Below are 17,953 nucleotides of genomic sequence, written 5' to 3'. Positions count from 1 at the left end.
CCAGGTGCCAGGGGGTGGGTTTTGTTATTTAAATCTAGCCAAGCACCAGGAATAAATAAGACTCGGGCCCACCCAAGAATGCATATAACCTTCTTTGTCTTGACCTTTAGTAAAACTTCCTGTTTTATGCTGTATAAAATAAACACGCTGTATTGGCTCCGGGTCCCTGTCTCTCCATCAGAGGACAGCGTTCTCACCCAGCCCCAGCTTTTTCCTTCCATCTCTGTGTTGGTCTCTTTCTTTCATTTTCTCAATCCCCAGCCGCCCTACTCAGGAACCGGATTGCACTCTAGCCGCGCTGGACGCGGAAAAGAGAGAAATATCCACACTCATCTACACTAGAAACTCTCACAGTATTAAATTTAATATTGCATGTTCCAAAGTGTTCTACAAAGAACTTGCTGGTGTGTGGATCCTCTGCAACCTGTAATAGAGGGAGGACAGCCAGTCTCCATTGTATTCTGGACAGAAGAAAACCAGTAGCACCTCTGAAAGGAAAATAGGACTTGCAGAGAAAAACAAACAATTGTGATGTCTAGAGAGTGAGGCCAGAACAGAACAGAAGACAAATGGAAACTAGAGAGAGCAAGAGTTCTGATGTACAACCGCACAGGACCTCTTCGGAGCATGTGGAGGCCTCTGTGCTCAAAAGAGCCCCAAAGTGGAAGATGCCAGCATCCCTGAGCTTCACTCACCTGTCTCTCTAACATCTTCTTCCTTTCCATCTCTTCCTTCCTTTTCTTTAGTTCCTCAAACTGTTCTTGGGTTGGCAGTGACATCAAACCAAGCAACTTTTCCTATAGGGATTCATAGACAATGTTACACTTAAACCTTTAATGAACCTTAGCCTTGTGGTGAGAGTCCATTTAGGCTAAGCCATTCCATCCTTGGACAGTCACATTAATTAGCAGTAGTAAAAAAAGACTAAACCCCTAAATGGGTCAGAGAGTCAGCTTCCAAATGGGCCTGCCTGTCCCTTATGAAATGACCACTACCAGATACCCCAGTTATCCACCTTCCCCATGAGGCCTTCTCCCTGCCCTCCCTGCCTCAATGTGTAAGCTTCCACCTGCGCTTCCTGCCACCCTTCCTAGGCTTTTAATTTGCCCACAGCACTTTCCAATGTAAGCTATATGTCTTAGTTGTTTCTCATCTAACCCCCTTTCTGGAATAGATGCTTTGTGAGAACAGGAATGTTGCCTTTTTGCTCATGGCAGGATACCCAGCACCTAGAACATTGCCTGGTACACAGCAGACACTCACCAAATGACTGTGGAATATAGCCACTAATCAAAAGGAGAAAGGCCTAATTCTCTGCAATACAATGTTGGAAAACTAACCCAATAGAAACGTTATTAAATTTCTCTTTCATGGAGACCAAAGGTGGTTAAATGTGACTCTCTGAGGAGCTTTCTGAGGTAGAAACAACTTAGATCTAACCACCCAACTTCAGTCTGCCCTTGAACAATCAGCTGTTTCCTCCCAATGACCCAGGAAAAGTCCCTTAGGATCTTATCCCAAGGAAGAAATACTACGCACACATATATCCATCAGGCAATACTCATAATGGCAAAAAATGGAAGTCTATCAAATGTCCAATGAAAAGGGAATAGTTAAATAAAGGATGGTATATATATATCAAAGCAGTACTTTGTAGCAGTATTCAAATGATAGCTCTTTGAGGACCATGTAAAAAAGTACTATCATATAAAATTCAGTGATAAAAAGAGAAGACACAAAAGTGCAAATATACACTAATTGTAACAATTTATATTATAAATGTAAATGGAAAAAATATATATATATATATACACATATATATGTACCAGAATAATGGGTGGTGGTATTGGGGACATTAGAAATAAAAGTAGTTTTTACTTTTCTTTGAAATCCAGATTTTTCTCAAAATGTGGCATAATGCATTTATAATCTTAAAAAATAATCAATGTGCAAATAGGAAATGAACAAGCCATTGGCTTGGTCTGCCTCCTGAATGGTAGAAGAGCAGGGGAGGCAAGTGCAATGTTTCTGCCACCCCAGGATGGCTTTACCTGCACAAAAAGTGTAGCCGAGTATCTGATCATCCTCTGCAGCCGCAAAGTGTTTGGATGTGGTGGAGGGTCCTGGTTCAAGCCTAAGGTTAAGATCTTCTTACTGAATTGGAACAAACACATCAATGTAACAAGCGCTGTCAGCCTCAGAAACAAAGTCTCTGAGTTGCCAGGCTTGCATGCTGGGAAGATTTGTGGAGGAGACAGATTAGAGACTCCACTGAAGTGTCCTTGAAGGCAAAGCCCGTTTCTTACCCTTTGGCTGTATCCAAGGCCCCTAACACAGCACAGGGTACATGACAAACACTTGGCCATTGAGGGACTGACCATGGGTGCAGAGGCAGCTTCAAGGGTGAGTGACATGAGCAACCACACATGGGTCTGGTGCTTAGAAGAGCCCCGTACTTGGCTTAATATTCTGCTGTCAGTGTCTTCAAATTCTTACAATTTTGAAAAAGGAACTTACATTTTCATTTTGCACTAGGCCCCACAAATTATGTAGCCAGTCCTGCATGTACGGATAAACAATTCTTTCCCTGAGTCAGTGTACTTCCTACACTGCTAAGGGCTGATTTAACCCCAACATCCAGTCCACAGTTAAAACGTAGCTGTTGACTTGAAGAAAGAATATGGGTTTCAATCCTGGCTCCACCACTTTTGCTAGCTGTGGTGCATTTTCTCACCGATAAAATGCGGATGTTAATCCCTACTTCACAGGGTAACTTTGATAGAAAAAATGAGTTGCACTCTATAAAAATATCCAGTGATATTTCCTGGCACACAGCTGGTGTTCAATAAACTCGCATTCCTTTATAATAATACTGAATACTAGAAATCCTTATCCAAAAGTTACTGAGCCCTAACCAGTTTGGCTCAGTGGATAGAGCATCGGCCTGCAGACTCAAGGGTCCCAGGTTCAATTCCAGTCAAGGGCATGTACCTTGGTTGAGGGCACATTCCCAGTAGGAAGCATGCAGGAGGCAGCTGATCGATGTTTCTCTTTCATCTATGTTTCTAACTCTCAATCCCTCTCCCTTCCTCTCTATAAAAAAATCAATAAAATATATTTTAAAAAAACGTTACTGAGATGTGTTGAGTGCCAAAGCTGACACCTTCCTCAGCCTCATCATTACAAATACTGCTGTCACCAGGACTCCAGGTAAGCTCAGGTCTGCTAGCCACCCAATACCTCATTAAAATAGCACCTCCTCTACTCAAGGCAATAGGTAAGACATCACCAAACATTACCTTAAAGCATCTATTAGCTCGTACACTTTCTGCACTTCTACCCGAAGGTCATTGGCATGTTCCAGCCTATAGGTTGTCTCTCCAGCACTAAGGAGAAATCAGAGATTTTTATTTTAGGTTTTTAAATTTTTTATTTTCAGAAAATATACAGCCAGGAGTCATTTTATTTCTACTGTGGAAAAATTATCATGAATGATTCAATATTTAATTGCATTAAGATAAATTGGGCTTTCATATAATTTAGATACAACATATCTTTGAAAAGCTAAATTAGCTTACTGACTACTGAATCTGTTACATTAACTGAGTTTAATGTAACATTATCAATTGTTTTTATGGCTTATACTAGAGGCCCGGTGCACAAAAATTCATGCACGGGTAGGGTCCCCAGGCCTGGCCAGCGATCAGGGCTGATCAGGTTCCCTGCCTCCCCACCTCCTCCTTCCCTTGCCACCCACATGCCACCATGCGGTTCCCCCTGCCTCCTTCTTCCCTTGCCACCCGCACGCCACCACACGGTTCCCTCCACCTCCCCGCCTCCTCCTTCCCTTGCCACCTGCGTGGTGGCGGTTCTCCCACCTCCTCCTTCCCTCACTCCCTCAGCACCCCGCCACCACCACTGGTAGCCTGCCATGTTCCACGTTGCCCCCTGGTGGTCAGCACACATAATAGCGAGCAACTGAATTTCTGTTCTCCCAGTCGAACTCTCGAGGGGACACTTTGCATATTAGCCTTTTATACATAGAGAGACTAGAGGCCTGGTGCATGAATTCATGCATGAGGGATGGGGAAGGACCGCAGGAGGTTGGCCGGCCACGGGAGGTACCGCGGGAGGTTGGCTGGCTGCGGGAAGGACTGAGGGAGGTTGGCCACCAGCCCCAAGGAGGAAGCCGGCCCTTAGCCCCCCTGGGAAAGGGGCTGAGTCCACCACCACCCACCCCTGGCTCCCCGTCCTAGCCCGGGCCCAAAGGCCCCGGCAGGGTCAGAAGAGGACGTGACAGTCGCTGGGTCAGGCGCAGAAGAAACGGACACCAATGCCGCTGTTGGCACCCCACCACCGTGCGGTTCCCCACCTTCTCCCCTCCTCCTTCCCTCGCTGCCACACCACCACCACGGTGGGCGGGCGGCCCCTAGGGAAGAGAGAGGATGGGAGCGAGACAAACCCTTGTGTCAAGTGTTGACTTTCAATAGGTTGCAGCGAGGGAGCTGCTCTCTATCTACGAAACCCCGACCCAGAAGCAGGTCTCTACAAATGGTTTAGCACCAGGGGCCGATGGGGGCCAGCCGGCCAGGGGGAGGGGCCTCTGGAGGTTGGCTGTGGGAGCGCATTGACCACCAGGAGGCAGCTCCTGTGTTGAGCGTCTGTCCCCGGTGGTCAGTGCGCATCATAGCAACTGGTCGACCAGTCACTCCAGTCATTTGGTCATAACGGTTGCCTAGGCTTTTATATATATAGATACTCACTGAACAATTTTTCAACATCATTTAAAATGACTGAAAAACAAAGGTCTCCAACATGTATGAATTAAGTAAATGTATATTAATTAGAATTTGAACACTTACTTTCTTCAAGAACAAAATGTTAATGGCATAATCATTAATTGTCCATGCTTCAAAGTTGAGAAAATGAATTCACTTGGAATTTCTATTTCAATTTGCTAGCAAATATCATACTACTTAAAGCCATTCTACATTTCATCGCACTGACTACAGCAGCAGTCACCAACCTTTCGGACCTCACAGACCACCAGTGGTCCGCAGACCACCGGTTGACGACCACTAGACTAGAGAGTATAGCCTAAGAGGACTCTAAAGGTTTAAGGCCTCACAAAGGGACACACAGTTAATTCTCTCCAAGTGGCATTTCAGACTTTTGTACATAATATAGTACAAAAGTTTGCAAACACCACAGGCCTCGAGGACCAGCTCTTAAACTCATCACCAAAATAAATGCAACTTAACCTTCTTTGGCCAATTTCCCCTAACCAATTTCACTATATCTAATAACATGCATAAAATTGTTTACTAAATGAATTGGTTATACTACATCAGAGCAGAAAACACTTGGCTTTTCTCACTCAAAGGCTACCCAGACACAACAGAACAACTGGAAAGCTGATCAAGGGATTCCCCAATAGCAATATGCAGCCCAGCATTGTATCAATTGCCCCATGCTCTTGGGTCTCAAGAACAACTGCTCCCTACATGAGAAAAGCACCTTGACTCCAAATCCAGAAGGGGGAAAAGGAGGAACTCTGTCCAGGGTGGAGCAAGGGACAACAGGGAAGGCCAGAAGTGGTTTAACTCCAGTCTCAGAGAAACAACAGCAGTTACTTTGTGGTCTTAGAATTGATCATTTAAAAATCTGTCACCCCCACCAGACTTTTAAATTCCAAGTGCTGTGATTGTAGCTTTTCATTTTTATGTCCTCAGTAACTAGCACATGGATCAAGCTTAATCAGTGTTTACTGAGAAGAGAAACATTTCAGTATATCTTGCAGCTATTTTTTTTTAATATATTTTATTGATTTTTTACAGAGAGGAAGGGAGAGGGATAGAGAGTTAGAAACATCGATGAGACAGAAACATCGATCAGCTGCCTCCTGCACACCCCCTACTGGGGATGTGCCCGCAACCAAGGTACATGCCCTTGACTGGAATCGAACCTGGGACCCTTGAGTCCATAGGCCGACGCTCTATCCACTGAGCCAAACCGGTTAGGGCAGATCTTGCAGCTATTAATCCATCCTGAGCATTGGCCACTCAACCCCGCTTCTGAAGCAGCAGCAATTTAAGTTAAATAAGCAGAAAGGACTGCTGTGCTTACCTATTTTACCATCTATAAAACAGTCTTAGCTGGAAAAATATTGGTGTGTGCTGTAATGTGAGGACTCAGTAAGATTGTTCCATTATCTTTTACTACTTAGTTTGCAAAAAAAAAAAAACAACACTGGGCTAGAATTGAGAAGACCTATGCTTTATTTCAATATCTCCAAGTCATGTGGAAAATAACAAGGCTGGCCCAAATCTGAAATCACTTCCCCTGGTTGCAATTATGTCAACCAACTGCATTTCCCTCAGAGCAACGATCACATCTGGAGTTATCCTGTTCCTTCTTCGTTCACTTGGATAAGGCCTGTGCTCCCACAAAAATGAAGCTCCACAAACGTGGACATTGCTGTTCTGCTCATTGCTGCAGCCCCAGCACCTAGATTAGTGCTAGGAACAGAGCTAGTGCTTAATGACTATCCACTGAATGAAAGAGTAAGAGAATGAAATGCATGTAAAGCCCTTTAGAACCAGCCTTGCTAAGAGGAAGGAGTAGGAGTTAGACATTTGGAAATGCCCTTAGCAATGGTAGCTCCCACCTGGCTAGGGAGGCCCATGAACCACAATTGTGTCTGAGGCACAAAGCAAAAACCAACTGAACTCAGGGAGAGGAGTCTGTCGGTAACAATTTCATGAGGAAAACAATGAGTGCCAGATCAGACTTCCAGGAACACAGCTCTCCTTGCTGATGTCCATGTAGAAACAGTCCTGCTCTAATGTCAAACCAATAGGCAGTGATACAGGAGGGGTGCTGATTCCAGAAAGCTTTAGGGGGAAAAAGATTCTCCACGCCAAGAACTTTCCATTTGGGGGAGGTATATGTCAGAATCACCTGGGGTTCTTCTTCCAACCTGCTCACAGAGAGGGCAGACTGAAATTCTTGCTCATTTCCCTGCTGTTCTTTAGAACCAGTGCTCTAGGCTAAGGAATGGAAAGAGGAAAATTGGGGTCTAAGAGGTACAAATATGAGGAGGAAGGGACCATAGGACAGTGGTGGCTGAGAGGGCTCAAGAAATAGGATTTGCTCCTCTCCCACTGTCTGCTGCCAGGGGCTGCAGACACCTAGTTGCTAGGATGGAGGGAAACTGGGACAGGGCCTACAATGGTTTCCCTACCTTTTTGCTATTCTCTTCCCTGTGGGCTGGGAAACATTGAGGAAAGAACAGGGAAGGGAAGAAGAGAACCAACACAACAGCAGAGTCAGGAAGAGATGTAAAAGAAGGGGTGTTTTTGCCACAAAACAACTGGATTTAGTCTTTCATGTTTTGTAAGTCAAAGATTTACAAACTCAAGAGTCAGGAAACTCTTTAAGGACTGTACAAACAAAAAAGTTAATTTTCTTTATATATAAAATCCACAATGAGCTTAGAACATGGTCACTAACATCATAAAGGTCACTGACACCCTTTGTTTTTTGAAACCACTATACAGTATTGCCACTGTATATGTCCAAATAAAAATATAGGTTTGTTCTAAACAAAGCACATCTAATCCTACATGCATCACTACAAAAATGACAGGTGGCAACAGAGACTTAAGACAAAGGCAGACAATCCTCAAACTGAAAACACTGACTACCATAATTTTTTCTTCTGAAGGCTGGGAAAACACTGCTGGGATCTGACTTAGTAGTAGCACCTCACATTCTAGCTCACACATCACTTCCCTTCAGAAGGAGCAAAGCTCTAAAGAAAAAGTCAGCAAATTTTTCCATAAAGGGAGAGGGGGAATGAGCTATGACTGCTAATGAGTAGGGAGTTTCTTATCAGGATGCTGAAAAAAAATTTTTTTTATATTGACTTTAGAACAAGGAAGGAAGAAGAGTGAGAGAGAGAAACATCAATGTGAGAAACATCAATAGGTTGCCTGCTGTATGCATCCCAACTGGGGACCAAACTGGCAACCTGGGCATTTACCCTGACCAAGAATTGAACCAGTGACCTTCTGGTGCACAGAATAATGCTCAACCAACTAAGCCACACCAACCAGAGCAAAAATGTGGGGTTTTTTTAATATATTTTTATTGATTTCAGAGAGGAAGGGAGAGGTAGAGAGATAGAAATATCAATGATGAGAGAGAATCACTGACTGGCTGCCTCCTACACGCCCCCTACTGGGAATCTAACTTGCAACCTGGGCATGTGCCCTTGACTGGAATCGAACCCGGGACTCTTCAGTCCACAGGCCAATGCTTTATCCACTGAGCCAAACCAGTCAGGGCAGGGCAAAAATGTTTGAAAATTAATGCAGTGGTGATGTTTGTGAATATACTAAAAACTACTGACCTGTACATTTTAAAAGAGTGAACTTTATGGTATGTGAATTTTATCTTCATTAAAAAATAAAAAAAGAATTAGACCTGGCTAGTGTTTCTCAGTGTTTAGAGTGTCGGCCACACACTGAAGGATTATGGGTTCAATTCCAGACAAGGGCATGTACCTCGGTTACAGGTTCATTCCCCGCCCCAGTTGGGGTGCATGTGGAAGGCAACCAATCCACATGTCTCCCTCACATCGATGTTCCCTCTCTCCCTCCCTTCAACTTTAGCTAAAAGCAAGGGAAAACTATCTTTAGGTGAGGATTAACAAGAACAAAAGCAGCAGCAGCAGATGGCTAGCTAGATTTGGCTTATGGGGTGGCATTTGCCAACCCCTGCTCTAAAGGAAATGCCTGCTCTAAGCCCTGATACCTCAGTGTTACCCTGAAGTGGCATCTACCCAGGTATGAGCAGGAGACACACTGCTCTTGCTCACCTCCAGATGCTGCACTTGGCAGTGGTGGCTATCGTCTGAGGCCCTTCCCCAACTTGCTCAATCAGAGTAGCTGGGGTCCCCTCAACATGGCTACAGAGGACTGTGACAGTGCCACATGGAAAGAGACATGACAAAGATTCTCTGCAGTCGGTCACAGAAGAAAAGCACAGCCAGAGTTAAGATTTTTCTTTCGGCTACTAAAGATTTGACCTAAAATGCCTAAAACGAGTCAGCACTGGTTCAGAAAAACAGAGAGGAATAGCTTACTTTAATGATGCTGCCATCCTGATGTATTCAGGAGCTTTTTGGTCAACTTTCTCCATGCAAAGTTGTAGTTTCTAAGAACAAAAAAGAAGAGTAAGTGGTGCTCAGGGAACAGAAAAGCCTACCCAGAAGTTATGCTGCATCAACAAAGATATATTTAAACTGTACAGTTTTCTAAAATATAAAAATGCAGATAGTGCATTTTTTGTGTTGTTTTTTTGTTTGTTTGTTAGTTTCTTTTTACTGTTATCAATTTCCTGAGTTACAGACCTACTTTACAAGCAGAAAATCTTGCAGGAAGGAAAGAGGAACAAGGCCTTCCAAGACACAAGCCAAAGTTTACGGAGGCAGAGAAAAAGAATTAGTTGCTTTTTAGTTGGAATTTCTAAATTAGTTGAATTAGTTAGAATTTCTCTGCCAAGGGAAGACACCAGCACAAGGCATCGCCAAGGCTTACTGCAAAAAAGACAGAAGCAAAAAGCACAGTGGCAATTTACAAAATGAGTTATCAGGTCATGAACTCCACATAAAGGATGGATAATGGCTGCACCTGCAGCTCAGCATAGGGTTTAATTAACACCATTTTTAGTAACTTGAATATTTTCATGGTGATTCCAGAAACACCACCATTATAACCTGCAGAGCTGCTAACAGGGACCATTCAGTGATCATCAGATAAATAAACACTTTTCCTCTGCTCAGAGTTCTGCATGAATTGCTTCCTCTGCCAGGGCTCATCTCCTCCTCCCCCTCTCTTCCCACCTCCCTACCTACCTCCTCAGCTTGCAGGTCTCACCTGGCCATTGGGAGGCCAGCCTCTCTGACACTAAATCCCATGTTTTTGTACTACACTATGTTCCTCTCAAAGTAGCATCTACTAAAGGTGTTCTAGAACTGAGGCATGTGAATGGACTTAAATGGGGAAGCTCTAAGCCTGAAGATCCCAAGTGAGTATCACAGGACTCTTCTGGCCCACTGTTCACCACCAGCTCCAGCTTCTACCCTCACTCACAGAACCTGTCCACACCACATGGCAACAATCCTTTCTCCTCTTGTCCCTGGGCCACCAAAGCCTCTAACCTGTTTTCAAAAGGCAAGAAAGTGAGGGAACAAGTTTGTGGCAACACACCCAGGATGAGTCTATGACTCACCCAGGGCCCTAGTTAGGAAATGCCACGGCCCTTTAGCAGAAACTAAAAATGAGTCAAAGGAATAACTTTCCAAATCATCCTCCCAAATCTGCAGGCATGGATGCAATGAACAGCCAAATCTGCCTCTTGAGTCAGCCCCAGGACTGCACTCAGCCAGTCACCTCATAGAGCTTCACAATGTCGGGGATGTGCTCCTTCTCGTCAATCTGCTGCTCTCTCTTGAGCAGCGTGCCCTTGCAATGGGTACAGCAGCGGATCCGGTCATCATCCTTCTCATCCAGGACGGAGCTCACACTGCTCACACTGCTGATGCTGCCCCGGCGAGAGCCATGGACACTGTTGGGTGACTGGCTAGGGCTCGTGTGGGAGCTCAGGGAATCCTTGCTGGCACTGGTGAGCTTATCTGTAAAGCACAACACAGAACAGGCAGCAGTGAGCCTGAAGCCTCCAATCACTCCACTGCCCACGACAGGAGGGGAGTCCATGCTGCTGGCGAGGTAAAGGCAGGCTCTGCCTATGAGCAAGAAGTACCCACATCTCTGCCTCCCTGGGGTCAGGTTCTGTGGCGGGAGGGACTCCCATTGCCATCCAGGAAAGAGCCAGACAACCTAGTCTGTCTTTGAGGTTCTAAGGCCCACCGCTAGCCTAGCCCAGTGGTCGGCAAACTCATTAGTCAACAGAGCGGCAAACCGCGGCTCAAGAGCCTTACCTCCTACTGCCCCCTCCATTTGTCACGCCTCAGACACAACCCACATTCTTCCTGGACTATCCTGACAGCCTTCCCCACTCCCAAACACCTGAATCCTACATCTTCCAAAGCTCAGCTCAAATGGCATGTCCTCCAGGAAGCCCTCCCCTATTCCTCAAGGCAAAAATGATCTGCCTTTCCTATAGTTCTTACCATGTTGTCCCTCATGGAGAACTTTCCACTTTTCTCCCTGTGTGACTGGTCTATGTACACCCCCGAGCTGCCTTAGGAATCTGTGAGACTTTCAGGGTAGAAATGACTTATTCATACTTATATCCCTACATATACTACAGGGCCAATTCATAGCAGCTGCCCAGTAAACGTTGGTTAATTAACCCAAGGAGAGAGGTGAATAGTGTCCAATAGTGAGCTTATAAAGTCTCAGGTGAGACAGGGAGTCGGTCTCAAGGAGAAAGGGGAAGTATCAAGGTAATGTGTGCTTGTGGATGTCAGAGCTTGGCAGAGGAAGCTTCTGCCCATGTTGTCCAGACGCTCCATAGCCAACAGCACATGCAAGGTCAGCGGAACTCTCCAGGGTTGCAAAACCACCCGAATGTCCCAAAATTGCCAGAAGCCCATAAGATCATCTCGAGCAACTTTTAACCAGCTGAGATTCAGAGTTCTGGACATCTGGTTCCACCTAACCTTTGTAGCTTCATTCCCATGATTCTCAAATATGTCTTCCACACTCCCCCAAATATTCTGTTTGCTTATCCATTAACCTTCCACAGGGCCTTTCCAAATTCCATGCCTTTGGTTCTGCTGTTTACCCAGGATGTCCTCCTGCCCCATCTCTTTGCAATCCTAGTCATTTTAAGGCTCCTCTTGAACATCACCTTCTGACCCTGAGTAGCCATGCTCTCACGCTCCCCAGCCTCCACAACACTGTGTCTCTTGTATTAAGGCATTACAGTTTGTTCTATATGACAATGACCATTTGTGACTTTTATCTCAAAGAAAAGGATTAGTCTGCTGCTCATTTTTCAAGACCGTCTCCTACAGTCTCCTCTCAGCACCTCATCTGCCACTTCTAAGCAGAGCTGATAAAGATTTGGTCAGCTCTCCTGAGTGCCTGTTGCAACTTCTCTCATCGTACTTATCTCTTGTAAAGCAATTACAGACAGTCCTTGGGTAACGTCGGACTTGACGTACGTCGTTTCATGGTTACATCTCCATCTCCCATCTTACCTAATAATAGACAAAAATGTAAATTGACCGTACCTCCGCAACGCCCACAGCCAATCAGAGTGAGTATGCAAATTAGAAATCCAAAGATGGCAGCCTCCCGCTGCTCCAAGCGCAGAGTGGCCAGGCGGGGCAGGACGCATGCTATAAGAGGGAGGGCAATGGGGCAAAGGGATCTACAGGAGCGGAGTGCTGCAGCGAAGACAAGACTGCAGACTCCGGAGTCTGCAGCAAAGACAGCAGACTCTGGCCAAAGTCTGCAGCCAAGACGAAGATGGCAGAGTCTGCAGCGAAGCAGCGAAGCAGTGAAGATGAAGATGGCAGACTCAGGCCAGAGTCTGCAGCGAAGCAGCAAAGACAAGATGGAGACTCCAGCTGGAATCTGCAGCGAAGACGAAGATGGCAGACTCCGGCCGGAGTCTGCAGTGAAGATGAAGAAGGTAGACTCTGACCGGAACGAAGGCCTGGGTCCCGGGTGTCAGAAGAAAACCGGTGCTAGAAGCCAAGGGAAGGAAGGCCTATTGCACGAATCTCTTCGTGCAACGGGCCTCTAGTTTATTATAAAAAAAAAAAAAAAATTTCTGTCATTTCGACATATGTACATACATGCTTTTTATTACTGTTTCCTCAGGTTACGTAGGAGACCCATTCCTACGGCGTGACGTAATGCGATTTTCGCTGTAAGTCGGAACCCACCTCCTTAAGCACCTACGTCACTCACATGGAGCACATACACAGCAGTAATGAAGTGAAACAGTAACAAAAATTTAAAAGATAACAATTCCTGACCTTTACTTATGGTAAATAAATAATAAAAAACATAAAGCACATATGTACATATATCGAAACGACGGAACTTTTTTATAAATAAATGGGAGATGGCGACGTAACCACGATATGACGTATGTCGAGTCCGACATAACCCAAGGACTATCTGTATCTGTTTGTGAGTCTATATCCCCTGCTAGATGCTGAACTTCTTGGGGGAATGAACAATGCCTTATAGACCAGAGGTGGGCAAACATGACTTATAAGCCAAGTCCAGCCTGTTTTTGTATGACCCTTGAGCTAAGTATAATTTTTACATTTTTAAAAAGTTGTTTGAAAAAAGAAGAAATGTCACAGAGACCATTTGTAGCCCACAAAATCTAAAATATTTACTATCTGAACTTTACAAAAACAGTTTGCTAACCCCTGTTGTAGACCACTGCATCCCTGGCCCCTAGCACAGTGCCCACCCTGTTCTGGGCTTCATGGAATCAACAGGTGCATGAATAAAGATTCCAAACACCACTAATTTAAACAAAAAAGTTCAAAAATCACCCTGTAGTGATTAACAAACAAGCTAGTCTCAGGAGGAGATTAGGGTCTAGGGTCCCGCTGCCATGTTACCTACTTGCCAAGGGAAGGCTGATGAGCTCCATACATTTCTTGCACATTATAGACCCGCAGAGCCGGCAGTGGTGGCGGCGGTTACGGATGCTAAACTTATTCCCACAGTCTGGACAAAAAGGGACATCCTGGTCGTTGACCCAAGGCACCACAGACTTTTCTATTGCTTTGAGAAGAACAAAACAAAAACCAAACAAATAAAAAAGCCATTTTAAAAAGAAAGTTGGTCAGGGAGAAAGAAAAATAGAATAAATGTGAGCAAAGTTCTTAGAGTTACCTCGGATCTTAGCTGACTCCGCATTCGTTCTGTCAAATGCAGTGAGCTGACAAGGAGAAAATAGTGCCAAATGTAATTATCAGGTGATGGATACACTTTCCACAGGCATGAGGCATTAAGCGGAAATGACCATATCTGCATTTCTCAAGTCTCACCTCTCATCTCCAGTCCCACAAAGTCACAAGCAATTTCACATGGGATAATCTAGAAGGCACCTCCCTTTCTATCACCCACTTCCAATCTCTTTATTGTCAGTTAGCCCTTTAACTCTTAACCAGGGGTAGGCAAAGATGTGACGGGGGTGGCTCCTGAAAGCAATGGAGAACTCCTGATTCTCCACAATCCTACTGGACAACTAAACTAGCCACATTATTTCCCTCAGGGCACATACCTGGGTTGCAAGTTCAATTCCCAGTTGGGGTGCATACGGGAAGGTAACCAATAAGATGTTCCTCTCTCACATCGATGTTTCTCTCTCTCTTCCCTTCTCTTTAAAAATCAATAAGCATATCCTCAGGAGAGGATTAAATTTAAAAAGCGAAAAAAACTGTACCGGTGTTTGCTGCCATGCCCACCACACAATCCAGCTTATATACAACAAGCATTTCTAGGGTCAAAGTAAAATAGAGTGATCGTGGCGTGGAACACGCAGTCATACCAGAGAACAAAAGGCCTAGCCAAGATGTTTCAACACCAAGTTCTCCTCAGAGACCTAGTCACCAGCTCCTCCGTTTGCCAAGAAATGATATCACACACTATGCTCCAGTGTGTGATTATGCAAAGTCGAGAGGCTTCTTTAGAGAGGAAGAGGAAAGAATCTGAAGACAGAAAGGTTTTGCAGTAGCCAAGTGGGTTCATAGGAAGGAAAAGGGAAACTGGCTATGTGGCAAGTCTGTCCAACCTGGGCTATTCCCTTCAGTAAAACCAGGCAGGCGAGAATTGTCCCCCACATTCTCTGTACCTCTCTAGGTGAGGCATTTCTCTGCCAACATCAGATACTGCCAGCACCCAATATATACAATCTATATAACACATGCTGCAGAAATGTAATTCCCCCCGCCCCCAAAAATATATTCTTGCAGAAAAAGGGTGTTTTAAAACAGCAAAATTTACCTTTTCCAACCTGATTATTAATTTATTGACTTCAACAACATAGTGGTCAATCCTGGCAGCTCGGTGTTTTTTAAAGTCTGAAAGATGGCTTCTCACAGCACCTAGAAGGAGAGGAGGTGGGAGATATATGACTTGTCATTTCTCTGAGGAAGCCTCTCTACCTTGCTGCTTATCCTCAATAAATTTTAAAAACAAGTAAAAAATCTAGGATTTTAGAGTCCTACTAAAAATTTTAAAACTAGGAAAGCATCCATGTATCTTTTCTTCTTTAACCATACTCTAAAATTTACTTTCGTGTTCTTAGGGGTGACTGTAAATATTAACTTCTAAAATTTGCCATTTGCTTGACCTTCCCAAAATTTGTGACTTCCTTCAGCTATTGAAACAGGCAAGTTATTCAGAAAATCACCCCGATAATTTAACATTAGCAATCATGAAATAAGTTATCAAAAAAGCTAATAAGGCCCTGGCCAGTATGGCTCAGTTGTTTGAATGCTCTCCCATGTACTGAGAGGTCGCAGGTTCAATTTCCAGTCATGGCACATACCTGGGGTTGTGGGCTCGGTCCCCAGAATGGGGCATGCAGAAGGCAGCCAATTGATGTTTCTCTCTCTCTCTTTCCTTTCCTCTCTAAAGTCAATACAAAACATTTTTTAAAAAGCTAATAATAATTCACATACCTGAAATTTCTCTTTCATGTTTCTAATTGGCTTTCAGATGTAACTCATAATTACATGTATTATTTTTAAAGCCATTTTCTCCTGCCTTGATGAAAATGTTCCTACTTTCCAATATGGTAGCCACTAGCCACATGTGGAGATTGAGCATCTGAAATGTGGCTAGTATATGGCTGGAAAACTCACTTTTAATTTTATTTAATTTTAAATTTCAATAGCTACATATAGTTAGTGGCTATCATAGGACAGTGCAGTTCTAGAACTTCCTTCATTCAAAAAGACACATTCTGTAGTGGCACTATAAGAATATGATAAATGACCCTGAATAAGTATTTCTCTTTTTAGAGCCTGTTTCCTCAAATATAAGTGGGAATGAATGTCACTATGCATTCTATCTCACAAGGCTTTGGGTGAAAGGTGAACAAGATAATGAATATGAAAATATAATAAAGCACATGTAAGATTAGCTAGTTCAACTCTGTACAGCATGATCTTTTTGGTAACAGTTTTATTGAGATATTAGTCACATACATACAATTCACCATTTAAAGTGTACAAATTCAATTGTTTTTAGTATATTCAGAGTTGTGCCACCATTACCAAAATATATTTTAGAATATTTTCATCACCTCAAAAAAGATAATTATTTTAGAAATAAATATGGTACCATAATTATGTGTTTCAGAAAATTAATTGTGCAAACCAGTGCCTCTCAGTAGGCAGGTAATGTCCTATGTGAGAGGAGACAGTCCAGTCAATGGAATCTGTGCCTGGGTTGATGTCACAGACCTGGATCCCTACCCCAGTGTCTGATCCTGGGCAGGTGCCCCAGGGGTGCAATGAGTGTTAAATGAGAGCACCCATGGGAAGCATTTAATGCAATGCCTAACACAAGGCAGGTGCTCAGCTCATTCTTTTCCATTTTCTCCCTCTCACCGCACTAGACATAAGGTCCACAAGAAGCTTAGACCATTCTGGTTTGCTGATGCCTCCTCAGCCAACTCTTAAGACATTACCAAGAACATGGAGATGCTCAATAAACATTTGCTGAATGAATGAAGAGAATTTCTTACCAAGCTCCTGGGGTTCCCACATGTAAGGATCAACCCCTCCATAACTGAAAGACTCATATCCTTGGGTCCCTGACTCTGCTCGGTCATCTCCTTCTCGTTTTAACAGCCTGTTCTTTGCTTTTTTAGCCTTCTGAACAAGACCTTGAAAAAATTGAAAAAACACCATAAATGAGTCCATGAAAAACAGCCAGTAAAGAGTGGAGGGAAATCTCAAAACACAGGAGTTAAAAAAATAATTATGCTTTGTATAAAAAATGCTCAAGCCCTAACTAGTTTGGCTCAGTAGACAGAGCGTCGGCCTGTGGACTGAAGGGTCCCAGGTTCGATCCCAGTCAAGGGCACATGCCAGAGTTGTGGGCTCGATCCCCAGTGTGGGGCGTGCAAGCGGCAGCCGATCAATGATTCTCTCTCATCATTGATGTTTCTATCTCTCTCCCCCGCTCCCTTCTGCTCTGAAATCAATATGTTTTTTAAATGCTCAAGAAAATTCTGGATCCCAAATAAAATACAATAATAAGCATTCAACCATTATACTACAAATACCAGAACAATCTATTTGAGTCTCAGTATTAGCAGTAAATGTAAGAGGTCCAATTAAATAAAAGTGTTAAAATCAATTTCAGTGAGGGGGCCAGGGTAATGGAAGTGTTTTTTTCTTTATCTTAATTGGAGAGGTGGTTACATGAGTATATACAATTTTCAAAACTCACTGAATTGTACACTTAAAAACTTATGTGTAAACTAAACCTCAATTAAAGTTTTTGAAATCAAACTTCACAATACTAATGTATTTACCCTAGGGACTCATGAGTAAACACTTCTTTTTTAAAAAATATATATTTTTTTTATTGATTTTTTTCAGAGAGGAAGGGAGAGGGATAGAGGGTTAGATCGATGAGAGAGAAACATTGATCAGTTGCCTCCTGCACAGCCCCCACTGGGGATGTGCCCACAACCAAGGTACATGCCCTTGACTGGAATCGAACCTGGGACCCTTCAGTCCACAGGCCGACGCTCTATCCACTGAGCCAAATCTGTTAGGGCTAAACACGTGTTTACCTCCAGGATGAGATTCAGCCAAACCATCATCCTTGGGCTGCTGTTCTCCATAATGCTTAACTGTACATAGAATTCTTTTTCCTCTACTCACTTACCAAATGTATGTGTGAGAATATTGACAAAAAGCTTCAAG

General features: G+C 43.8%; 1 protein-coding gene across 2 annotated transcripts in view; it reads right to left on the bottom strand.

Moving 5' to 3' along the window:
* The window catches only part of MRPS25 (mitochondrial ribosomal protein S25), a 79,961-nt gene that overhangs the window by 56,203 nt on the left and 5,805 nt on the right, over positions 1–17,953 (bottom strand). For both annotated transcript variants that reach the window (XM_080676863.1, XM_080676862.1), the window contains exons 3-11: positions 16,762–16,902; positions 15,012–15,112; positions 13,899–13,944; positions 13,626–13,787; positions 10,458–10,699; positions 9,149–9,219; positions 3,300–3,386; positions 2,052–2,154; positions 696–797 (exon numbers count right to left, since the gene is read on the bottom strand). In XM_080676863.1, coding sequence (XP_080532989.1) covers positions 696–797; positions 2,052–2,154; positions 3,300–3,386; positions 9,149–9,219; positions 10,458–10,699; positions 13,626–13,787; positions 13,899–13,944; positions 15,012–15,112; positions 16,762–16,902 — 1,055 coding nt within the window. The remainder of the gene's footprint in view (positions 1–695; positions 798–2,051; positions 2,155–3,299; positions 3,387–9,148; positions 9,220–10,457; positions 10,700–13,625; positions 13,788–13,898; positions 13,945–15,011; positions 15,113–16,761; positions 16,903–17,953) is intronic.

Source organism: Plecotus auritus (assembly GCF_963455305.1).
Source record: "Plecotus auritus genome assembly, chromosome: 6".
NCBI classification, from domain to species: domain Eukaryota; kingdom Metazoa; phylum Chordata; class Mammalia; order Chiroptera; family Vespertilionidae; genus Plecotus; species Plecotus auritus.
The sequence above is the reverse complement of the archived record's forward strand: the minus strand, read 5'-3'. Positions and strand labels throughout refer to the sequence as shown.